Here is a 25,432-nt window from a genome sequence, read left to right on the forward strand (position 1 = left end):
GTCATTATGGGGTATTGTGTGTAGATTGATGAGGGAAAAATGTATTTAATCCATTTTAGAATAAGGCTGTAACAACAAAATGTGTAAAAAGCCAAGGGGTCTGTAAATGGTTTGTTATCGCTCTCCCCAGGTAAGCCAGACACGTGTGGGGTGGAGCTGCGTGTGGAGGAGCTGTGGCATCATTACCGTGTGGAGCACGCCATGGCTGAGGGAGCCAAGAACATGCTGAGGCTGCTGGGAGTAGGGAAGGTCCAGGACAAGAAGGCCATGTCAGAGGTCAGAGTTCACACACAAGACTACTGTATGGATCTCACACATGAGCGTACATTTAATGCACACACACACCATTTAGGGCACATTTAAATGAAAACATACACACACACACCATTGTAAACCCCCTCGCTCCTCTCTCCCCCCAGGCCCAGTGTGGTCTGAGTGAGTCGTCCCAGCGCTGTGACCTGCTGAGAGGCTCTCTGGAGCAGCATCTGCTGGAGCTGACGGACGACCACCCCAAGGCCTGCCTCATCAAGGAAGAGCTGGTGCTGGCCTCCTCCTCAGCCTTCAGCTCCAGACACGGAACCCCCTATGTACACAACCAGTACAGCACCCTCTGCAAGCCCTCCCCACTCACAGGTACATACACTCATAGTCTATCACTGACTCTTACAGCCTCTCTAAACCCTATCACTGACTCTTACAGCCTCTCTAAACCCTATCACTGACTCTTACAGTCTCTCTATACTCTATAACTGTCTCTTACAGTCTCTCTATACCCTATCACTGACTCTTACAGTCTCTCTATACCCTATCTCTGACTCTTACAGTCTCTCTATACCCTATCTCTGACTCTTGCAGTCTCTCTATACCCTATCTCTGACTCTTACAGTCTCTCTATACCCTATCTCTGACTCTTACAGTCTCTCTATACCCTATCTCTGACTCTTACAGTCTCTCTATACCCTATCTCTGACTCTTGCAGTCTCTCTATACCCTATCTCTGACTCTTACAGTCTCTCTATACCCTATCTCTGACTCTTACAGTCTCTCTATACCCTATCTCTGACTCTTACAGTCTCTCTATACCCTATCACCGACTCTTACAGTCTCTCTATACCCTATCACTGACTCTTACAGTCTCTCTATACCCTATCACTGACACGTACAGCCTCTCTATAATTTATCACTGACTATTACAGCCTCTCTATAGTCTCTCACTACCTCTCTGTCTATACCTAACTGAAGGCTCTAATGCATCAGAAACTCATGGATTCAGTTGAATATCTCTCCCATATCCAGTGACTGAAGTTATAAACCTTTTGAACCAGGTATGATACTCTCACTTCTACTCAAACATCACATATCAACTCTCTCTCTCTCGCTCTCTCTCTCGCTCTCTCTCTCGCTCTCTCTCCTAGGTACCCTGCAGGTGCGTCTGCTGGGCTGTGTGGGGGTGTTGGAGGTGGTCCCAGGGCGCAGTAGAGGAACCCCGGTGGTCTTGCCGTGCTACAGCCCAGGGGACGGACGCTCCTTCAAACTCAGTGGTCTCTACAGCCGCAGCACCAGCAGCATGAGCCTCAGGATCCCCGGCAAGACCGACGAACTCTCCTGTAAGTGTGTGTGTGTGTGTGTGTGTGTGTGTGTGTGTGCGTGTGTGTGTGTGTGTGCGTGCGTGTGCGTGTGCGTGTGCGTGTGTGTGTGTGTGTGTGTGTGTGTGTGTATCTGTCCATTTGTGTTGTGTAGTGAGTTTCTAAACATGTGTTGAACAGCGGAGGTGAGTGCAGTGTTGAAGCTGGAGAACACAGTGGTGGGACAGACATGCTGGAAGACAGTGGGAGAGCAGGCCTGGGACCAGACCTTCACTGTAGAACTGGAGAGAGTAAGATATTACATCACACAACACACACACAGAGACAGAGAGAGAGATTCCCATGCCAATAAAGCCCCTTGCATTGAATTGAGAGAGAGAGAGGCACATTGAGAATTGAGAGTGAGAGAGGCACATTGAGAATTGAGAGAGAGAGAGGCGCATTGAGAATTGAGAGAGAGAGGCAAATTGAGAATTGAGAGAGAGAGAAGCACATTGAGAATTGAGAGAGAGAGAGGCACATTGAGAATTGAGAGAGAGAGAGGCACATTGAGAATTGAGAGAGAGAGGCACATTGAGAATTGAGAGAGAGAGAGGCACATTGAGAATTGAGAGAGAGAGAGGCACATTGAGAATTGAGAATTGAGAGAGAGAGAGGCACATTGAGAATTGAGAGAGAGAGGCACATTGAGAATTGAGAGAGAGAGGCACATTGAGAATTGAGAGAGAGAGAGGCGCATTGAGAATTGAGAGAGAGAGAGAGGCACATTGAGAATTGAGAGAGAGAGAGGCACATTGAGAATTGAGAGAGAGGCACATTGAGAATTGAGAGAGAGAGGCACATTGAGAATTGAGAGAGAGAGAGACGCATTGAGAATTGAGAGAGAGGCACATTGAGAATTGAGAGAGAGAGAGGCACATTGAGAGAGAGAGAGGCACATTGAGAATTGAGAGAGAGAGAGGCGCATTGAGAATTGAGAGAGAGAGAGGCGCATTGAGAATTGAGAGAGAGAGAGGCACATTGAGAATTGAGAGAGTGTTAAAAGGTAAAAAGAAGTGTATGTACACCTGTGGTTGAAACAGTTTGTGTGTTGACCTGTGTTTCGGCCCAGTCCAGGGAGATGGAGATAGCAGTGTACTGGAGGGACTACCGCTCCCTGTGTGCTCTCAAGTACCTGAAGCTGGAGGACTTCCTGGACAACCAGAAACACAGAGTTCAGCTGGAGCTGGAGCCTCAGGGCCTGCTGCTGGCTGAGGTACAGACACCCCGCCATGTATACACATACACACATAGAGAGACATGCGAACATGCAAACACACGCACCAACACATACATCCCTGCTCAATCCTGAACTATACAGTACCAGTCAAAAGTTTTGATACACCTACTCATTCAAGGGTTTTTCTTTATTTTTACTATTTTCTTTAGAATAGTAATGAATACATCAAATCTATGAAATAACATATGGAATCATGTAGTAAGGGAAAAAAGGGTGAAACAAATAAAAATAGATTTTAGATTTTAGTAATCACCCTTTGCCTTGATGACAGCTTTGCACACTCTTGGAATTCTCTCAACCAGCTTCATGAGGTAGTCACATGGAATGCATTTTTTAAAAGTTCATTTGTGGAATTTGTTTCCTTCTTAATGCGTTTGAGCCAATCAGTTGTGTTGTGTCAAGGTAGGGGTGGTATACAGAAGATAGCCCTATTTGGTAAAAGACCAAGTCTATATTGGCAAGAACAGCTCAAATAAGCAAAGAGAAACGACAGTCCATCATAACTTTAAGACATGGTCAGTCAATATGGATCATTTCAAGAACTTTGAAAGTTTATTCAATTGCAGTCACAAAAACATCAAGTGCTATGATGAAACTGGCTCTCATGAGGACCGCCACAGGAAAGGAAGACCCAGAGTTACCTCTGCTGCAAAGGATAAGTTCATTAGAGTTACCAGCCTCAGAAATTGCAGCCCAAATAAATGCTTCACAGAGTTCAAGTAACAGAAACATCTCAACATCAACTGTTCAGAGGATACTGTGTGAATCAGGCCTTCATGGTCAAATTACTGCAAAGAAACCACTACTGGAGGACACCGATAAGAAGAAGAGACTTGCTTACTAAGAAACATGAGTAATGGACATTAGACCGGTGGACATTTGTCCTTTGGTCTGGAGTCCAAATTAGAGATTATTGGTTCCAACCGCCGTGTCTTTGTGAGACTCAGTGTGGGTGAACGGATTATCTCCTCATGTGTATTTCCCACCGTAAAGCATGGAGGAGGAGGTTTTATGGTGTGGGGGTGCTTTGCTGGTGACACTGTCAGTGATTTATTTAGAATTCTAAACACACTTAACCAGCATGGCTACCACAGCATTCTGCAGCGATACGCCATCTCATATGGTTTGCACTTAGTGGGAATATAATTAGGACAATGAACCAACACATCTCCAGGCTGAGTAAAGGCTATTTTATCAAGAAGGAGAGTATTGGAGTGCTGCAGATGACTTGGCCTCCACAATCCCCCGACCTCAACCAAATTGAGATGGTTTGGAATGAGTCGGACCGCAGAGTGAAGAAAAGCAGCCAAGTGCTCAGCATATGTGGGAACTCCTAAAAGACTGTTGGAAAAGCATTCCAGGTGAATCTGGTTGAGAGAATGCCAATAGTGTGCAAAGCTGTCCTCAAGGCAAAGGGTGGCTACTTTGAAGAATCTCAAATCTCAAATATATTTTTATTTGTTTAACACCTTTTTGGTTACTACATGGTTCCATATGTGTTATTTCATAGTTTTGATGTCTTCACTATTATTCTACAATGTAGAAAATGGTTAAAAAATATTTATAAGAAAAACCCTTGAATGAGTAGGTTTGTCCAAACTTTTGACTGGCACTGTATGTGTCCGTGGCGATCAGTGCTATTTAAGATGAGGGAGGACGCACATTTTGTTTTATGAGCATGGCCTTATTTCTATTACAGCATATTGGATCACTGTCATTCATATTCCATTCCCCCAGCTCAATGTAACATCGATGGGTTTCGGCTACTACATGATTCTCAAATTTTCCTTATACCCATCATAAGGTTTCTACAACCTAGCCTATGAATGAAAGTTTACAATGTAGGTGCACAGGTCGAGATAAATTTGAGTAATCAAGGTGACAGACAGTGACACATTCAATACCGCCTTGCACACACTTGCCAGGATCTAGCTGATCTAGGGTGTAATCATTATTCCAACAGTTGCAAAAGAGTTTCTATTGGACAAAATAAAATATGTTTATCCCCATTTCGTTCCATTTGCTTCCATTTAAGAATGGTTTTCAACTGAATCGGCGGAATGAATACACCCCTGATCACCTACAAACACAGGTCACTTTCATAGCAGCCACATACAAACAGTATGATCACTTTGATTGTTAATTCCTTTTTGCATCCATGTGCTCTCCTCCTCTCACCCTTTCCCTTCGCTTGTGGACTTCAGTGCACCACAAACACATCAGCTGTCTGTGACCAGGCGAAAAAATCTTTCTAAGCCAAACCTTCATATCATAACCGCTACACATAGCCTACATCATTGTCACCATTATTAGCTAACGTCATAGTCAACATAGCTACTAAAACTAACGCGTTAGTAAACCCACTACAATCATGCAGTACAGTGTAGTCAGAAAGCAGCAGCCAGCTAGCGAACATGGCATCCCTCTCTGTTTGAGCCGGGTGTTTAAGTAGGCTAAACTAGCTAGCTGCGTTCGCTAGCTAAGTAAGTGAAAGTGAAAAAAATATGAAATATCTCTTTCTTGCTTCTTCATTTTTTACTTTAATGTATTTGTTAAATTTTTTTCCCTCTATGAGTCAACTACTCATTACATTTGTTTTAAGCACTGCAGTGCTAGCTAGCTGTAGTTTATGCTTTACTAGATGAATTATCTTGCAGTTCATGCTGCAAGAGCTCTGATAGGTTGGAGGACGCCCTCCAGATGTTGTCATAATTACTGTGTAAGTCTATGGAATGGGGTGAGGACCATGAGCCTCCTAGGTTTTGTATTGAAGTCAATGTACCCAGAGGGTGGAAACTACCAGCTAGACTATGCTACCCTACAGAGTGCTGTTGAAGCTACTGTAGACCATTGCAAAGCAGTGTGTTTTAATCAATTATATGGTTACGTGAATATATTTAGTATAGTTTTCTCTAAAAAGGATAACTTTTTTAGATGTTTAACTCTTTTTATTTTTATGAAATTCACTGAGGAGGATGGTCCTCCCCTTTCTCCTCTGATGTCTCCACTGATATGTGTGTATTTCAGGTAATGTTCTTCAACCCAGTCATAGTGAGAGGCCGAAGACTGCAGAGACAAAAGGTTTTCTCCAAACAGCATGGTAAGATAAGTTTTTCTCAGAACAGTGTGTTGTGTTAGTATGTGTAAACTCTTAGATAAAGCCCCATCTTGTTCTTTATGTTGTCAGCAGCTGCCAAGCCTGGCTCCATGTATCCCAGCATCCCTATAGGGCTCACACCTGCATCACTGACGCCCCACTGCTTCCCCACTGAGTAGCATGGAGTTGCCCCCTAGACACTGATCTACAGTCAGTTTAGTGGTTCACCCCTAACATTGGGACTGGGGGAGGTCCTAGATATGTGACTACATGCAACCTTCACCCAGAACCCACTTTGTAACTTTGTATCCCTCTGTGCTCTGTATTGCCATCTAGTGTTGGAATTAGCAGTGCTGTGGATTCATCTGATGGTTTTAGGTGGATTAATGCTTTGGAGTATGACAAGTTGAGTGTGTCGGGTTGAAACGTCTTCAGTGCAATCTGGGCAGTCCTAATGGATTGAGTAAAACATGTTAAAAGTTTCTTCGTGAACAGGATAGATTGCATTTCAGGGGGATTTGTGTTTATCAGTATATCTTAGTGCCGTGTGTGTGTGTGTGTGTGTGTGTGTGTGTGTGTGTGTGTGTGTGTGTGTGTGTGTGTGTGTGTGTGTGTGTGTGTGTGTGTGTGTGTGTGTGTGTGTGTGCAGGTAAATCGTTCCTGCGTGCTCATCAGATGAATGTTGACATCGCCACCTGGGTCCGCCTACTGAGAAACGCCATCCCTACTGGAAATAACATTCCCAGCTACACCCCACACACACACTTACGCTCACATTCTGGGTACTGTACACACACACAGATAGCCTTTCTCATACCTCTTTAATGCTTCAGACAGCAAGCACAACATATACTGTACATGGGGAGACTGTTGACTGGTGTTTCTGTGTGTGTCGTAGGGAGATCTCAGTGGAGAAGCTGACTCTGGAGAGCGACTCTCCTCTGAGACCTGAGATCAGGAGAGACGCTTTTGACACACCCCACCTGGTGAGAAGAAGAGAAGGAAGGGATGAACAGAGGGATGAGGGAGGGAGGGATGGGAGGATAAGGGAGGGATTGGAGGATGGAGGGAGGGAGGGATGGGAGGATAGAGGGAGGGAGGGATGGGAGGATAGAGGGAGGGAGGGTGCGGCGATGGAGTGATAATCATCTGATAGCCATCTCTGTAGTATCACATTCCCTTTGGCCATTCCCTCCAGAAAGCCTTTGATTAAAAAACAGTGGTCCAGTCATATTGGACTATTAGACTAGGATGAATCTGGAGCGAGACAGAGCAGGGCCTTGGAGGAAGGAGAGGAGAGAGGTAACAATAAGAGGGGAAAGGAAGAAATCCACACTAATTAGACCAAATTGGATCGAATGAGCTTTAATTAGATCAAAGCCCAATCTGTGTTAGATTCCAAGTGTGTAAAACATGATTGGCACGAGAGGACAGAGAGAGAGGGGCAGAGGGAGTGATGGAGGGAGAGGGAGAGATGGAGGGAGAGGGACAGAGGGAGTGAGGGAGGGAGAGGGAGAGAGATGCGGAGGAAGGGAGGGCCTTGGTAACAGATGGTATGGTCAGTGGGGCTGGGGGATTACTGGATTAGTTACTCTAGTGTTTTTCGAGAACTAATTAACAGTAATGAGGAAGAGAGGAGAGGAAAGGGGATTGAGCAGCCAGCCAGCAGGGAACTGGCTACTAATAATGATGAGTGACAAAATTACTGTTGCCCTGTCTGTCTGTTTTTCCTTCTCCCTCTCTCACCTTCTCCCTCATTCTCTCTACCTATCCCTCTCCCCTCTTTATATGTCTCTCTCTCCGTCTCTCTTTTTCTCTCACTCTCAGGAACAGCCTGTGATTGAGCCCTTGTCCCCTCCGGACCTCGCCCAAGGCCGGCCAACCAGAACCCTATCCACGAGTTCCTTGCGCAGGTACAGCAACATGCAGAGTTGGCACAGTGTGTCCTCACACTCACACACGAGTACATCCTCTCACAATATGGCCCCTACAGTATGATGCTGGAGAAACACACCCACTCACAATATGGCCACATGACCTGACCTCCTCCATAACACGTTACTGTAGCCACAGAGACATATATCACAGCAACATGCTCTCTATAGAAGTGCTAGGTAGACACAAAACATCAGATAATACTGCATCCTGTTTCTTCAGCTAGCAGATGACCATTCAACATGGTAAAGTAACGGCTATTTCAGTGATTGTGATCATTATTATTTTCTTTGTGTCCTGGTATTAGACAGAGCAAAGGCCCTCTGTGTCTGCAGGACTTCAAGCTGATCGCTGTGCTGGGCAGGGGACACTTTGGCAAAGTATGTGTCCTCACATTTGAAATATCCTCCCTTTGTTTGGGAGTTCTCCATCCAGAGGATTTAGGTCGAGATCCACATGAACCACTGGTGTTTTCCAGGTGTTGTTGTCGGAGTACAAGAGGACAGGCAGTGTGTACGCTATCAAAGCACTGAAGAAGGGAGACATTGTGGCGCGGGACGAAGTGGACAGGTATGGATCAACACTAGAATGCAACACAGGCCAAGACAGAATCAAGGCAGAATATCATGCCTCTCTCTGACAATATATGACCTCCATCATGGTGATATTTCTATGACTGGATTGTCTAGTTTTATATACAGTGTGCCACAATATTATTGTCAATACAAAACTGATCAGCAACAAACCATGGCAAACATATACACTGTACAAGTTAACTGTGTGTTTACATACTGTACTTGACATTAGACAGTTGTCTCTCTTTCCTGTTGTCTTCTATCATTCTCTCCCTCTCCTCTCTCCTTCTCCCTCTCCTCTCTCCCTCCTCAGTTTGATGTGTGAGAAGCGTATTTTTGAGACGGTGAACAGCTCCCACCATCCCTTCCTGGTCAACCTGTTTGCATGTTTCCAGACCCCAGAACATGTGTGCTTCGTCATGGAGTACACGGCTGGGGGTGACCTCATGATGCACATCCACGCAGACGTCTTTACAGAGCCCCGAGCCGTGTGGGTACCGCTGTGTATTTCTGTGTTTGCTGTGTTCTACTGAATGTGTAACGAAACATGGGGGAGGAGCAGGCATGCTTTGAGATATGTATATTTGTGTTCATATGGTTGTGTACTGTATGCGTACTCATATCCATCCACGGTCTGCTGTTACTGTCGTCTGTCTGTCTGTCTGTCTGTCTGTCTGTCTGTCTGTCTGTCTGTCTGTCTGTCTGTCTGTCTGTCTGTCTGTCTGTCTGTCTGTCTGTCTGTCTGTTTGTCTGTTTGTCCTGCAGGTTCTACGCAGCCTGTGTGGTTTTGGGCCTGCAGTTTCTTCATGACCATAAGATTGTGTACCGGTGAGTACTCTGGGTAGACATGAAACACAGAACACATGAAAGACAGGCACCCTCTCATCCTCCTACCCCTTCATCCTCAGAGTACTCATCAATTTTGAATTAATCTTCATCCCTCCTCCTCAGGGACCTTAAACTCGATAACTTGTTGCTGGATACACAGGGCTACGTGAAGATCGCAGACTTCGGGCTCTGCAAAGAGGGTATGTTCTCTATAACTTATTCAGCATGTCTCATGTCTCTGTAAGGATGCAAGGTCATAGCGGTTGTAGTTTGGAGTACTTTTGAGTCTTATTATTGAAGCCTCTTTTTGCTAATGTGCTCATGTTTTTATATATTTGTGACTCAGTTTGTGTCTCTCTCGCTCTCCTTCCTCTCTCTGTTTTTCTCTCACAACAACCTCTCTCTCACTGCTTCTCTTTTCTTCCCTTCTTCTCATTCCTGATCTCTCTCTACTTCCCCAGGTATGGGCTATGGGGACAGGACCAGTACATTCTGTGGTACTCCAGAGTTCCTGGCTCCAGAGGTTCTGACAGACACCTCCTACACCAGGGCAGTGGACTGGTGGGGCCTGGGAGTACTGGTGTATGAGATGCTGGTGGGAGAGGTAAGAGACTTGACTCTAAAAACCTCTTCAGAGAATTATATAAATATGACTCCATACATATCTAGTCTTATTATTTAGACATGCTCTGGAACTTTGGCGACTACTAAAGTATTTTTTAAACCTCCCGCTTTGGGTTGGATGTGTCAATGTGTAGTTCATACATGCAGTTCATTAGGAGAATTACTGTCTTACCTCAGTTAGCCACGAAATCCCTAGTTCTGGAAGCTGTGCTGCACCATTTTCCCCTCACGTGGTCCAACCCCCTAGCAATTCGAATTCACCCAATGAGCTTCAGCCCCTCGCCATATGAGTGACAGCTAGCAAGATGCACCCACAGCAGAGCGAGAGAGAGCCAATTTCAGGGGACCACTTTCAGAGCTACTGGCTAAAAAGTATACAAAAGTACCGGAGAATCCCTTTAATGAGTTAAGCCCTTACCTTTAAAGTAATATATACTTTAAGCCAGTAACATATACTTTAAGCCTTTATGGTAATATAGCACTTTAGTCTATATTACATAAAGTGATGTGTGTTTGAGCCATATGTTACATAAACTAATATAGTGTAACGACTCACTAGGCATGGTGGGGGGATGGATGGCAATGATGATAATAATGACAGAAGTCCAACACAGAGGCACAACTTAAGCCAAGCTGGCATATTTATTCAAAATAAAAGGGTCACAAAGATAGTTCTCAAACTGTAACTGAAAACAAAACACTCTCCCACAGAGGGCTTAAATGAACTTAAAGTTCAACTAAACTTAAAACAGGCTGGGCTGCTACCCAGCTTACCAGCTTCACAATGTCCATGGGCTTCAAACAAATGTCTATAGAGCTCAGCCTTCGGCATCTAGCCAGGAGCTTTTCCCAAATGTCTGTAATGCTCGGCCTGCAGCATTCAGCCAGTAGCTCCTCTTCTCATGCTGAACTGAACTTGCACCTTATATGCCCCAGGTGTATTGCCGCCTAATGAGGCTGAGTGGCTTCAGATGTGGGGCTTGGCACTGCAGCCTAAAAATGCTGGTTGTGGGGTGTGGCTTACACTCCAAACAGTGGCATTCCCTGGCCACATCACCGGGGCGCCATAATAGGTTAAATGAGTGGCTGCGAGCGTGACAGTGTGGTCTATGTGTGTGTCAGTCTCCATTCCCAGGTGATGATGAAGAGGAGGTGTTTGACAGCATAGTGAATGACGAGGTGCGCTACCCTCGCTTCCTCTCCACAGAGGCCATCGGCATCATGAGACGGGTAAGCTCCTCCCCCAACATTCACATCCCACCAATCACCAGTGGACTAAGAGAGAATCTCATTGATCGACATGGTCAGTTTGGTCACTGTAAAGGTGGAGCCATTTTGCTTCTAGTTTTCAGTCAGTGGGTTTTCTGTGAAAGAAAGTGTTTCTGATGTTTTTTCAGCTGTTAGCCATCTGTGTGTGTTGCTAGCTGGTGTTGGGTCTGTGCTGTGAGTTGTTATGTCTGGGTTGAGGTGTTTGTTGTTTTCTGTTGCCAGTTGTTGAGGAGGAACCCGGAGCGGCGCCTAGGCTCTGGTGAGAAAGATGCTGATGATGTCAAGAAACAGCCTTTCTTTAGGGTGAGTCTTTCTCTCTCTCAAGGTCTCTCTCTCTTTCAAGTTCCCTCTCTCTCTCCCTCAAGTTCCCTCTCTCTCTCAAGTTCCCTCTTTCTCTCTTTCTCAAGTTCACTCTCTCTCTCTCAAGTTCCCTCTTTCTCTCTCTCTCAAGTTCCATCTTTCTCTCTCTCTCTCTCTCTCTCTCTCAAGTTCCATCTTTCTCTCTCTCAAGTTCTCTCTTTCTCTCTCTCAAGTTCTCTCTTTCTCTCTCTCTCTCTCAAGGTCCCTCGCTCTCTCTCTCTCTCAAGGTCCCTCGCTCTCTCTCTCTCTCTCAAGTTCCCTCGCTCTCTCTCTCGCTCAAGTTCCCTCTTGCTCTCTCTCTCTCTCAAGTTCCCTCTTGTTCTCTCTCTCTCAAGTTCCCTCCCTCTTGCTCTCTCTCAAGTTCCCTCTTGCTCTCTCTCTCTCTCTCTCTCTCAAGTTCCCTCTTGCTCTCTCTCTCAAGTTCCCTCTTGCTCTCTCTCTCTCAAGTTCCCTCTTGCTCTCTCTCTCTCAAGTTCCCTCTTGCTCTCTCTCTCTCTCTCAAGTTCCCTCTTGCTCTCTCTCTCTCTCTCTCAAGTTCCCTCTTGCTCTCTCTCTCTCTCAAGTTCCCTCTTGCTCTCTCTCTCTCAAGTTCCCTCTTGCTCTCTCTCTCTCTCTCAAGTTCCCTCTTGCTCTCTCTCTCTCTCTCTCAAGTTCCCTCTTGCTCTCTCTCTCTCTCTCTCAAGTTCCCTCTTGCTCTCTCTCTCTCTCTCTCTCTCAAGTTCCCTCTTGCTCTCTCTCTCTCTCTCTCTCTCAAGTTCCCTCTTGCTCTCTCTCTCTCTCTCTCTCAAGTTCCCTCTTGCTCTCTCTCTCTCAAGTGCCCTCTTGCTCAAGTCTCTCTCTCTCTCTCTTCAAGTGCCCTCTTGCTCTCTCTCTCTCAAGTTCCCTCTTGCTCTCTCTCTCTCTTTCAAGTGTTCCCTCTTGCTCTCTCTCTCTCTCTCTCAAGTTCCCTCTTGCTCTCTCTCTCTCTCGCTCTCTCTCAAGTTCCCTCTTGCTCTCTCTCTCTCTCTCTCAAGTTCCCTCTTGCTCTCTCTCTCTCTCTCAAGTTCCCTCTTGCTCTCTCTCTCTCTCTCTCAAGTTCCCTCTTGCTCTCTCTCTCTCTCAAGTTCCCTCTTGCTCTCTCTCTCTCTCAAGTTCCCTCTTGCTCTCTCTCTCTCTTCCCTCTTGCTCTCTCTCTCTCTCTCAAGTTCCCTCTTGCTCTCTCTCTCTCTTCTCAAGTTCCCTCTTGCTCTCTCTCTCTCAAGTGCCCTCTTGCTCTCTCTCTCTCTCTCTCTCTCAAGTGCCCTCTTGCTCTCTCTCTCTCAAGTTCCCTCTTGCTCTCTCTCTCTCTCTCTCTCTCTCTCTCAAGTTCCTCTCTCTCAAGCTCTCTCTCTCTCTCAAGTTCCCTCTTGCTCTCTCTCTCTCTCTCTCAAGTTCCCTCTTGCTCTCTCTCTCTCTCTCTCAAGTTCCCTCTTTCTCTCTCTCTCTCTCTCTCTCTCTCTCAAGTTCCCTCTTGCTCTTGCTCTCTCTCTCTCTCTCTCTCTCAAGTTCCCTCTTGCTCTCTCTCTCAAGTTCCCTCTTGCTCTCTCTCTCTCTCTCTCTCAAGTTCCCTCTTGCTCTTGCTCTCTCTCTCTCAAGTTCCCTCTTGCTCTCTCTCTCTCTCTCTCTCTCTCAAGTTCCCTCTTGCTCTCTCTCAAGTTCCCTCTTGCTCTCTCTCTCTCTCTCTCTCAAGTTCTCTCTCTCTCTCTCCCTCTTGCTCTCTCTCTCTCTCTCTCTCAAGTTCCCTCTTGCTCTCTCTTCTCTCTCTCTCTCAAGTTCCCTCTTGCTCTCTCTCTCTCTCTCTCAAGTTCCCTCTTGCTCTCTCTCTCTCTCAAGTTCCCTCTTGCTCTCTCTCTCTCAAGTTCCCTCTTGCTCTTGCTCTCTCTCTCTCTCAAGTTCCCTCTTGCTCTCTCTCTCTCAAGTTCCCTCTTCTCTCTCTCTCTCAAGTTCCCTCTTGCTCTCTCTCTCTCTCAAGTTCCCTCTTGCTCTCTCTCTCTCTCTCTCTCAAGTTCCCTCTTGCTCTCTCTCAAGTTCCCTCTTGCTCTCTCTCTCTCTCTCTCTCTCTCTCAAGTTCCCTCTTGCTCTCTCTCTCTCTCAAGTTCCCTCTTGCTCTTCCCTCTTGCTCTCTCTCTCTCCCTCTTGCTCTCTCTCTCAAGTTCCCTCTTGCTCTCTCTCTCTCTCAAGTTCCCTCTTGCTCTCTCTCTCTCTCAAGTTCCCTCTTGCTCTCTCTCTCTCTCTCTCTCTCAAGTTCCCTCTTGCTCTCTCTCTCTCTCCCTCTTGCTCTCTCTCTCTCTCTCAAGTTCCCTCTTGTTCCCTCTCTCTCTCTCTCTCTCTCTCTCAAGTTCCCTCTTGCTCTCTCTCTTCCCTCTCTCTCTCTCTCAAGTTCCCTCTTGCTCTCTCTCTCTCTCTCTCTCTCAAGTTCCCTCTTGCTCTCTCTCTCTCTCTCTCTCAAGTTCCCTCTTGCTCTCTCTCTCTCTCTCTCTCTCAAGTTCCCTCTTGCTCTCTCTCTCTCTCTCAAGTTCCCTCATGCTCTCTCTCTCTCTCTCTCTCTCTCAAGTTCCCTCTTGCTCTCTCTCTTTCTCTCGCTCTCTCTCTCTCTCTCAAGGTCCCTCGCTCTCTCTCTCTCTCTCAAGGTCCCTCGCTCTCTCTCTCTCTCTCAAGGTCCCTCGCTCTCTCTCTCTCACAAGGTCCCTCGCTCTCTCTCTCTCACAAGGTCCCTCGCTCTCTCTCTCTCACTCAAGGTCCCTCGCTCTCTTTCTCTCTCTCAAGTTTCCTCGCTCTCTCCCTCGTTCTCTCTCTCAAGTTTCCTCGCTCTCTCTCTCTCTCAAACACAGACACACATGTCATTAGTTAACATTCCTTATAAACCACTGATTAAACTATTTTTATGTAATCAATGAGCCTGTTAAATAGTTCCAGCATCTGCTTCAACTCTATGTGGTAGTGTCACATCACGGGTTGCTGTTTTCAGTTGCATAGATGATTCAATTCACCTGGATTCTATGAACCAATCCGGTCTCTCTGTTCCCCCTCTCAGAGTGTGGACTGGGAAGCGCTGCTGGAGAGGCGGCTCCCGCCCCCGTTCGTCCCCAACATCAGGGGGAGGGAGGACGTCAGCAACTTTGACGAGGAGTTCACTGCTGAGACCCCCGCCCTCACGCCGCCCCGCGAACGCCGCACCCTCTCCCGCAAGGACCAGGACTGCTTCAAAGACTTTGACTACGTCTCTGACCTCTGCTAAGGGTCAAGGTCAGACTCTCCCTTTATACTGTAAGAGGAACTGACGAGGGACTCTGCACTGCAAGGGGGATGTTACCAGGACAGGTTTACTGCTGTTCTGTCCTGTCTGAACTGTGACGAGGCAGGATAAAGTTACGGGAGGATGCGAATGCGTGCTGCGGAGATACTGACCTCTATGGATTTCTGGAGGGCCTTTTATAGGATGATACATGAAGATACGCTCAGTGGATGAGTGCTGGGACACAGTATCTGTGCAGCATAGCAACACTGGAACTGAGGATAGTTTATTTCCCTATAGAAAGTAATGGAGCCCACTTAAAAGATGAAAAGTATATTCTCTGTAGAAGACAATACAGTTGGTGCAGGGATCATCAGATATGATTACTCTCAAATGGACCTCTCTCTATTGCTTCTCTGTCTGCTGTCTCTCCTCTCCCTTTATCGTTTGAGGCTGCTTACTGTTTCTGTGTGTAAATTCTGATCCTGCCTCAGTCTGTTCCCATTGCTGTCCATCTAGAGTCCTGCACCTCTCATAAATGACCACAGGGTGGAGCCTTAGAGAAGGTCAAGTGTTCCAAAGAAATTGAGATGAGTGGGGTGCAGATTCAGTGTATGACGACTGTCAAGGGATGCTAGTGAGGATGATGAGGTTGGAAGGTTGAGGTGTTTTTCTGTGTTTGTGCTGGGTTCTCACTATGTCATGTTACCCATCGTCTTCAAATGGGATACTCCTCTACTGTCCCCACTCGGTACGTCAGTGAGTTTTATCCTCAATCATTTAGAATGATTTTTCTGTGATTTTAGTTTCATTCTGGTGTTTGATTTGTCAATCATGCTGATGTTATGTCTGGAATTGTGACTTAGTAAAAATGTGAACTCAATGGACTGACTCACAGCTTTGTGACTCTTCAGCCCAATTACCATTCAGCCAGCTACATTAGCAGCAATTCTTTTAACTTAATTTTTCATTTTTGTGATATACAACCTACAACATGAGTACAGTAGTGTATATTGTCTCACACAATCCAAACTAATATAACTACATTTGTTTGTCATCCAGGATTGTCTGAACTCCTTTTAAAGCAATGTTAATGCCTGCCGTTACATTCATTATGTTGAGTAATAGAACAGAGCAGAGTGTGCTGCATGTCACCAGACACCATTAGCAGTAGCGGATAAACCATGAAGACACTCAGTCCTAATGGGCCAAACACGTCTTTTCCATCATTGTGTGTGTGTGTGTGTTCTCTCCAGGTCAGAAACATACTGTGGAATTTGGAGTCTCTCTGCTGTAGATTCACATAAACAATGAATGACTAGGCCTAAGGTCAACATAATGCAATATAATAAAATGGATGAGAATGAAACGGTCAGTAGAGCAGGGCCTCCATAGTGGTGCAGCGGTCTGAGGCCCTGCATCGCAATGCTAGAGGGGTCATTACAGACCCGGGTTCGTTCCCAGGCTGTGTCACAACCGGCTGTGATCGGGAGTCCCTTTGGGCGGCGTACAATTGGCCCAGCGTCGTCCGGGTTAGGGGAGGTTTGGCTATACATGGCTCATCGCGCTTTAGCGACTCCTTGTGGCAGGCCGGACGCCTGCAGGTTGACCTTGGTCGTCAGTTGAACGGGGTTTCCTCCAACACATTGGTGTGGGCAGGTGTTAAGAAGCATGGTTTGGCGGTTCATGTTTCGGAGGACGCATCACTTGACCTTTGCCTCCCGAGACAGTTGGGGAGTTGCAGCAATGAGACAAGGTCGAAATTGGGGAGAAAAAGGGGGTGAAATACAACAAATTAAAAAATAGGTAATTTTAGCCCAGCGTGTTATGCCATCACAGAGCAATAGTTACAGCAGTGCTCAGTGATCTCAGGGGGCTGGAACTATGTCTGAAACAGAGAGTACCAACCAGCAAGAAAGTAGACAAAGACTGACACAGTGGGCCACCAGTGCAGGTGTAGAGATGGTGACATATGGCATGGACAAAGAAATAGGAGCGACACTCTAGCACCCTGAGAACAGAGCTGAGTCTGATACTGTACAGCAGGAGAGGATGTGGTCCCATTGTTATTATTCAATGTGCTAATGACAATACTGTGCCCTGGAGAAGAGGAACAGGATAATGAAAGACAGAAGGAATAATGTGTCAGATTATCATTTTGATGCAGAAAAGGGGGGGGAAAAAGAGAGACAGGGAACATCACTGTAGAGAAAAAAAGGGAGAAAAGATGTGGAGGGGGTGGGGTTAGATGAGGAGAGATGAACGTGTTGATGGTGTGTGTGGAGAGGGGGCACTCAAGCAGTGGGAGTGAGGGGGTCAGGGTGTTCCTGGAACACACTTCTCTCCTCCCTCGTTCTGTCCTTCTTTCCCTCACTCCCATCTTCACTGCAGCCTACTTTAATAGGAGACTGCTGTTTCATTTTTTCCTGCACTTTTCTGATCAAAGCCAATATAAGAAACCATTACCAGGAAGAGACAGGAGTGTCTCTCTCTCTCTCTCTCTCTGTAGGACACACTGTAGCAGTCTAGGACACCATGGGCAGTGAACAGAGACCAACAATAACTACCCACAATAACTACCTTATTGTCATTTTTGGAAAAATATGTGAATGTCACCGATCCAGAAAATATGCTAAGCGCAATGACAAACAGGTGTAGCTAAAGAGCATCAGGTTGCTACACATCAATGTCACCAACTTGGCCTGCTGAAGGCTCTATGGCTCAAATGCCCCTGCTGCATGTTCTTCAGTCTGTTTATCAAGTCTGCCAGTCAAATGTACTCTGATCTCTTTACTTAAGAAACCAGGACAGATAAGTGGTTGTTGGAGCAATAGTGGGCCTTTAACTAGCAACGGTGCGTAGAGAGACGAATGCATGCAATTATAGATATCTTCCCTGGCTTGGTCTGCCTCAGAGTCACACTCACATTAACCATCCTCAAACACTTTGTCTGCATTTCCATGTGGCTCTTTCCTGCAAGTAGATTTTTACAAATGGTTTGTTTCAATATGTAACATGCATTTTCTTAAACTAATCTGTAAGTGTTTTGGTTTATGGCAACCATTACTGAGGAGGCTGTTTCAGATTACATGATGTAGGTAGTCTCAAGCAACATTACGCTCTGCGCTGCTCTGACATAGATTCTGAATGTAAGTTGTAGGTGATGTAAAAGTTCTGGACATCCTCCCTCTTAAATGGATACCACTAGAGATTGGATGTCACATTGCAAGACACCATAATATGACACATTAGGAAATATGCAAATGAGACTTTACACCCTTATACCTCAAATGGAACCATATAAACCCCAAAATAGTGTTGTTTGACGACATAGGAGTTGAATTAACTCTTGCGATTGTATTGAGCGTAAACGTTACTCTAAATAATTAACTCTAGAATACTGAACAACACTATTTTGAATTAATACTGTACAGAGTGAAACCCAATGAAGCAGAGTTAAATATCAACCCTAAATTGAGCTTACACAACTCTGAAAAAATAACTCTATTGCCAGAGTACGTTTTACATAATTTTCTGGTCAAATCCCAAAACCCTGAGTCTACTTAGGAAATAGAGGCGTTGTTGAACTCTGCAGAAGACACGGTCTACTTGGACCTTCCAGTTCAGTACATTGTCCTAGTGTGCACCCAGCTACTTGTACGAACTAAGCTGTGCTGTGTTAGCATTCTGAACAACCACAGGCACGTGGTTGCCAACAGATTTGGGGTCAAACACCATCTCCTCTGTTTTCTTTACATTGAGGATAAGATGGTGCTCATCACACCACTTGACAAACCTTTGAATTTCTGACCTGTACACGGTAGTATCAGCATCTTTATACATCACACCAAGGACGGCCGTATCCTCAGAAAACTTGACAATATAGTCATTAGGATTACTGCTGGTGTATTCATGTGTGTACATGATGAATAAGATGGGTGCACTCCCACAACCCTGCGGGCCCCTGTGCTAATGTCTCTAGCCTCAGAGAGGGTTCTGTTAACACTAACCTGCTGAGTATTGCTCGTCAGGAATGAGCGCTACCACCTTATGATACAGGAGTTAACACTCGTCTGCTTTAAAACTGACTGAGTAGGACATGTGGCTGTGTTGTGTTAAACGCTGAAAATAAATAACAGGCCTCGGGTTTTCCAGATGCTTAACAATGAGATGCACTATGGTGTTGATTGCATCATCTTGTCTCACAACTTTTCTTATAGGCAAATTACTAAGGATCTAACACAGGGTTCACATCTGAATGGAGCTCGCACACCATGATCTTTTTATTCTTACAGGTGTGCTTGAAGACTCAAATGACAACTACAGGGTTGATTTCCAACCTAGGAACACAATAATCAATAACAATGGAGCCAATCACATTATCACACTCAACAGAGAAGTCATGTACATCAAATCTTGTATAAAAAAAAACTTTTAATTCCTTGGCTTTGGTCAGGTCATCTGGTGTGTGCAAGGATTTATTTTGCAGGGTTCATGTTGCTGATTGTTCGCATCGACTCCCACCATTTTTTGGAGTTCTTTGTAAGGAACTATTTGTTCCCACTGCTTCCGTGTGTTGTTTCCTTGTCTCTCTGAGCATTTGGTTGAGCTCCTTTTGCACCCATTTCAGTTGTTGTTTGTCCTTGTTTTTGAATGGTTGCCTCTTGCTTCTTGCCTCTTGCAATTGATCCATGTCCTTGACCTCATTTGTGATGTAGTGTGTGTTGTTTGGGTATGACTTTTTGTCTTCTGGCATATCAGAGTCAACACAGAAATGTATGTAGTTTGTGACAACCTGTGCTGACTTGTGCATGTCTAACTCGTGAAAAATGTCCCAATCTGGACACAGAACATCCCTTAAGTGATTCTATACTGTCCTGCTTCCAGACATTCACAGATTTCACAAGGGGTTTACTGCTCCTGAGCTGTAGGTAGGTGGGAATGAGCTGGACAGTGTTGTGATCAAGCTAGACAGGGATGGTTTGGCTCTAGCTGTGTAAAGGAGATTGAGGATGTACTGAGAGCTCCAACTGAACAGAGAACCTAGCCGACAAGAAAAGGACGGCTATGGAAGGAAAAATACATTTTCTATTCATAGAAAGGTGGTAATTAAAAAAGGCCTGACTGAGACTGAAAAGTGAGTTGGTTAGGACGAAAACAAGTCAGCAAGGGTGATGTTCTCCCTCTGTGGAAAGGGTTCTACATGGATCCTAAAAGGGTTCTACCTGGAACCAAAAAGGGTTCTTCAAAGCGTTCTCCTATCTGGACAGCCGAATAACCTTTTTAGGTTCTACAGTACATAGTGTATGTTCACATAAATTGCAGCCAAGACTGGAATTTTCACTTAATTTCCGTGGCCATACTTCTTTTCATAGATAGATTGCATGTCTGCTCATTTAATTCTCAAGCCACCAACATAATATTTGATAGACATCGTTTACCAACTGGGGTCATTTTGACCCCAAGAAGAAACTATTGGAAAAAGCATCAATCACAGCAAAATATCAACTTATGTTTTATCAAAACATCATAAAACATTTGCTACATGTTATCTGAAGTAAAAGATGACCAGAATAGACTGTTATTTTAGCAAAATTACTGTTAATCAGCATATTCTGTCAAACATATGTATGCATTTTTTTTAAATAAAATTTGCAGCTTTTTCCAAAGTACAATCCACATTAGCACTAAAAAAGCAAATTTACCGTAATTTAATTATAGTTACATTTAGTTTTCAGAATTTTTAAGTAAATATCAATTGTGTCATATTCATGTAGTCAAAATTATCATATTTTCGAGGGGCAGTACAGCAACATTTTAAATACATTTTATTGACAAAAAGTATTCAATTAATTTCAAAAAGTGATTCTGAGAGACAATGACCAAACTATTGCAAAAAGAATGCCCACATCTAAGTCACTACAAACCAAAGTATATAGCACCAAACATATACGTCCAAGTTGCACATATAAAATATTGGAGGATATTATAGCAATTCTGGTATTAATATCATATTTTCAGTAGAATAAGTATTTTTTGGAGAATACACACCAATACAACACTGTGTGTACATTTAGAGGGTAGCTGGTTTTTGTATTATTATTTTATCAAGTATTCATAGCACTGACATACTTTTATCAGCTGTTTTGACAACTACTAAGCATGTATGTGGTCTTACCTAGTTATAACCATTTATAACCATAGGCCCTAAAATAACTACAATTTCGGGGAATACACACCAATACATCTCTCTATGTGGATTCAGAGCCTATCTGAGTTCTGTATTTCAGTTCTATCAAGTATTGATAACCTTACCAGACCTTGTATACCTTTGGCAAATTTTATGTATAAAAAAATACGGTTATTTTGGTTTTGTATACAGTCATATGATGCGTGGTATAGAAAAGTTACATCTTAGAGTACATGGGGAGCTCTGCAGATGATCTGTCTATCTGGTCGAAATCACTGATACAGGTCCCCCTCCACCCTCTGGTGGTGTGGTTACCAGGTCCCCCTCCACCCTCTGGTGGTGTGGTTACCAGGTCCCCCTCCACCCTCTGGTGGTGTGGTTAACAGGTCCCCCTCCACCCTCTGGTGGTGTGGTTAACAGGTCCCCCTCCACCCTCTGGTGGTGTGGTTAACAGGTCCCCCTCCACCCTCTGTTGGTGTGGTTAACAGGTCCCCCTCCACCCTCTGGTGGTGTGGTTAACAGGTCCCCCTCCACCCCCTGGTGGTGTGGTTAACAGGTCCCCTTCCACCCTCTGGTGGTGTGGTTAACAGGTCCCCCTCCACCCTCTGGTGGTGTGGTTAACAAGTTCCCCTCCACCCTCTGGTGGTGTGGTTAACAGGTCCCCCTCCACCCTCTGGTGGGTAACTTGTTATGTCTCCAGAGAATCCTGGATTCAAATAAAGGTCCTATTTATCCAATTAATATAGGCAGAAGTATATGAGGTCAAAATTATCCCAAATTACTTACATTTTTAAATAGTCCATATTCATAGAGAAACACTAAACAATTATTTAGATTTGTTAAGAACAAGTTGATTGACAAAGTCATAAAACATTTTAAAAATTTAATAAACAAACTTTGGGCTGTAATAACAAAAATATGCCCCTGGGGTCAAAATGTGTCACGTTCTGACCTTAGTTCTGTTATTATATATTTGTTTTAGTATGGTCAGGGCGTGAGTTGGGTGGCTTGTCTATGTTCGTTTTTCTATAATTTGGGATTTCTGTGTTCGGCCTAGTATGGTTCTCAATCAGAGGCAGCTGTAAATCGTTGTGTCTGATTGAGAATCATACTTAGGTAGCCTGGGTTTCACTTTTGAGTTGTGGGTGTTTATTTTCCGTGTTTGTGCCACACGGGACTGGTTTGTTTGTTTCACGTTGTTTGTTTTGTATTTTGTAGTGTTCAGTTTTCTTATTAAATTATGGACACTTGCCACCCTTCAAATTGGTCCGATCTATCTTACTCCTCATCAGAGGAAGACGACGAACATTACAGAAACACCCAACACAAAAGGACCAAGCAGCGTGGTAACGGGCAGCAGCAGCATCGATCGCAGGACTCCTAGACTTGGGAGGAGATTCTGGACGGCAAGGGACCATGGGCACAAGCTGGAGAATATCGCCGCCCCAAGGTTGAGCTGGAGGCAGCGAAAGCCGAGAGGCGGTGGTATGAGGAGGCAGCACGGCGGCGCGGCTGGAAGCCCGAGAGGCAGCCCCAAACATTTCTTGGGGGGGAAGCACACGGGGAGTGTGGCGAAGGCAGGTAGGAGACCTGAGCCAACTTCCCGTGCTTACCGGAGAGAGAGAGGGACCGGGCAGGCACCGTGTTATTCCGTGAGGCGCACGGTGCCCCCGGTGCATGTGCATAGCCCGGTGCCGGTACATCCCAGTGCCTCGTATCAGCCGGGCTAGAGTGGGCATCGAGCCGGTCCGCACCTTCACGGTCCGGTCTGTCCGGTGTCACCTCCACGTACCAGCCCTCCGGTGGCAGCCCCCCGCACCAGGCTGTCTCTCTGTCTTCTCCCTACAGGTGCTCCCGCCTGTCCAGCGCTGCCAGAGCCTTCCTCCACTCCAGCGCTGCCAGAGTCTCCCATCTGTCCTGAGCTGCCAGAGTCTCCCGTCTGTCCTGAGCCGCCAGAGTCTCCCGTCTGTCCTGAGCCGCCAGAGTCTCCCGTCTGTCCTGAGCCGCCAGAGTCTCCCGTCTGTCCTGAGCCGCCAGAGTCTCCCGTCTGTCCTGAGCCACCAGAGTCTCCCGTCTGTCCTGAGCCACCAGAGTCTCCCGTCTGTCCTGAGCCACCAGAGTCTCCCATCTGTCCTGAGCCACCAGAGCCAACAGAGCCGCCAGTCTGTCCTGAGCCGCCAGAGCCACCAGTCTGTCCTTAGCCACCAGAGCCACCAGTCTGTCCTGAGCCGCCAGTCAGCCAGGAGCTGCCAGAGCCGTCAGTCAGCCAGGGGCTGCCAGAGCCGTCAGTCAGCCAGGAGCTGCCAGAGCCGCCTGTCACTTCGGCGATGCCAGAATCGCCCTTCACTCCAGCGCTGCCGGAGTCTCCCGCCTGCCCGGCGCTGCCGGAGTCTCCCGCTGCCGGAGTCCTGTCCGTTCGGGACACGTTGCGAGGGTCCCCAGTCCGAGGTCGGCGGCGAGGGTCGCCGCTCATAAGAGGCCAAGGGGGGGTTGAGGAAGCGGACAAAAACTATGGTGAAGTGGGGTCCACGTCCCGCGCCAGAGCCGCCAGTCTGTCCTGAGCTGCCAGAGCCACCACCCAGACCCTCCCCTATAGGTTCAGGTTTTGCGGCCAGAGTCCGCACCTTAGGGGGGTACTGTCACGTTCTGACCTTAGTTCCTTTGTTTTGTCTTTGTTTTAGTATGGTCAGGGCCTGAGTTGGGGGGGCAGTCTATGTTTGTTTTTCTATGTTGGTTTTTGTGTTCGGCCTAGTATGGTTCTCAATCAGAGGCAGGTGTCGTTAGTTGTCTCTGATTGAGAATATACTTAGGTAGCCTTTTTCCACCTGGGTTTCGTGGGTGTTTATTTCCTGTTTAGTGTTTGTCATTCACCTTACGGGACTGTTCTTTTGTTGCTTATTGTTTTTGTTCAGTGTTCATTTTGCTTCATTAAATTATGGACACTTACCACGCTGCGTTTTGGACCTCCGATCCTTCTTGCTTCTCCTCCTCAGAAAAGGAGGACGAGGTTCCTTACAAAATGGCCCCAGGTGGTAGCTTCTCAGACCGATCTGGAGAGAGTGGAGTGCAACTTGACCAAAAAAAAGAACATTAGAAATTGTTGTCCACAGAACAAACATACTAATTTACCCATGATACATTTCAATTTAGATTGAATATGAAATACTGTATTGGACAGCCTGGAAACATTGTTATTTATTTCAGATTTTAAAAAAAATGTACATCTGGGACATAAATCAACCAGAAAACATATCAGTAATAACATATCCAACAACAATTTCATGGCAGGAAATAAGAGTTTCCCTGCGAAACAGAATTGAGCAAAGAGGACCTAAAAATGCGTATTAAACACAATCCTTACATTATGCATCTTGAGTACTTTCTGAATTCTTTCTGAACTTTCTCAATTTGGATAGAAATCTGTGTAATTTCCCCCACACTTCAGAGAAAATATATGTTAGCCGACATAGTAAAAAAAGCCATTTAAAAGCCAGAAGGACAAGAAATTGAGCTAATGTGTGAACATCAACAATCTTTGCTCACAGTGATATGAATGTATAAAAACTTGAGTCGAATGACTAATTCATGTGTGCCCTTGGAAGGCAACACTGTATGTTGGTTCAGCTATATGCCCGAATGTTGAGAAAACACACAAAGCTATTGCAGCCTTACAGCTGTATGGTGAATCAACAAACTCTGCTCAAAGTAAGCTGAATTTGAACAAGCTTGTTGAGTAAAATTACAAATGTATGTTTGCTCAATACTACTCAAAACCATTTCCCAGCATGCTCTATCGCAGGTTGATTTTCAGAATTGTTTGTTTCAATACCTGTGTTTTTGCATTGATTGGTTGATTAATCTTATAATCTTATGCTACAAAAACATAAATAACATAAATGTTTCTAAACTTATCCAAGCTGTTAGTAGTCTTAATAATTCATCTTCCATACGGCTACCCTGGCCATCATTCTCAATGCAGTTTGCGGGTAAATAAATGTTCCAATTGTTGGATATCCTCACTCTGGCTGGATTCTAAAACGGATTAAACAAAATTTTGCAAGCCAGAATGTGACTTGCAGGCTTAATACAGCCTATAAACCAGGAGTTTCAGACCACTGTGTTAGGGTGTAACTAGGCCCTCAAAGAAAAGCCTTATGATATATGTAATGTATTGTCATAAAGCGTTTAATTTTACACTGGGAAATATGCAAACAATTGTATGTTGAATCAACTGGAATGCAATTTTGTTGAGCAAACTCGCCATCCTGTTGCAGCTGAATAAACATAATTACAGTCTACTTCATGGTCTAATTATTTTTCTCCATCTCTCATTTATCTCTCTTTCCTTTCCCTCCCCTGCATTCCTCTCACTTTACCCCTGCCTCTCCAACTTCTCAAGTCCAGCCTTCTGCTCCTATTTATTTACCCTCCCACCA

At 45.4% G+C, this 25,432-nt stretch overlaps 1 protein-coding gene across 4 annotated transcripts in view; it reads left to right on the plus strand.

The window, feature by feature from the left end:
• Positions 1–15,689, plus strand: part of LOC112259218 (serine/threonine-protein kinase N1) — a 45,547-nt gene extending 29,858 nt beyond the window's left edge. For 3 of the 4 annotated variants that reach the window (XM_042327596.1, XM_042327593.1, XM_042327595.1), the window contains exons 6-23: positions 131–276; positions 420–633; positions 1,416–1,607; positions 1,767–1,876; positions 2,698–2,841; positions 5,893–5,965; positions 6,612–6,744; positions 6,861–6,948; positions 7,790–7,875; positions 8,205–8,277; positions 8,376–8,467; positions 8,786–8,962; positions 9,238–9,300; positions 9,424–9,500; positions 9,762–9,904; positions 11,047–11,154; positions 11,416–11,496; positions 14,606–15,689. In XM_042327596.1, coding sequence (XP_042183530.1) covers positions 131–276; positions 420–633; positions 1,416–1,607; positions 1,767–1,876; positions 2,698–2,841; positions 5,893–5,965; positions 6,612–6,744; positions 6,861–6,948; positions 7,790–7,875; positions 8,205–8,277; positions 8,376–8,467; positions 8,786–8,962; positions 9,238–9,300; positions 9,424–9,500; positions 9,762–9,904; positions 11,047–11,154; positions 11,416–11,496; positions 14,606–14,809 — 2,204 coding nt within the window. In that variant the 3' untranslated portion in view covers positions 14,810–15,689. The remainder of the gene's footprint in view (positions 1–130; positions 277–419; positions 634–1,415; positions 1,608–1,766; positions 1,877–2,697; positions 2,842–5,892; positions 5,966–6,611; positions 6,745–6,860; positions 6,949–7,789; positions 7,876–8,204; positions 8,278–8,375; positions 8,468–8,785; positions 8,963–9,237; positions 9,301–9,423; positions 9,501–9,761; positions 9,905–11,046; positions 11,155–11,415; positions 11,497–14,605) is intronic. The other variant, XM_042327594.1, reaches the window with a different exon arrangement.
• Positions 15,690–25,432: the final 9,743 nt, after the last annotated feature.

Source organism: Oncorhynchus tshawytscha, linkage group LG09 (genome assembly GCF_018296145.1).
Source record: "Oncorhynchus tshawytscha isolate Ot180627B linkage group LG09, Otsh_v2.0, whole genome shotgun sequence".
NCBI classification, from domain to species: Eukaryota; Metazoa; Chordata; class Actinopteri; order Salmoniformes; family Salmonidae; genus Oncorhynchus; species Oncorhynchus tshawytscha.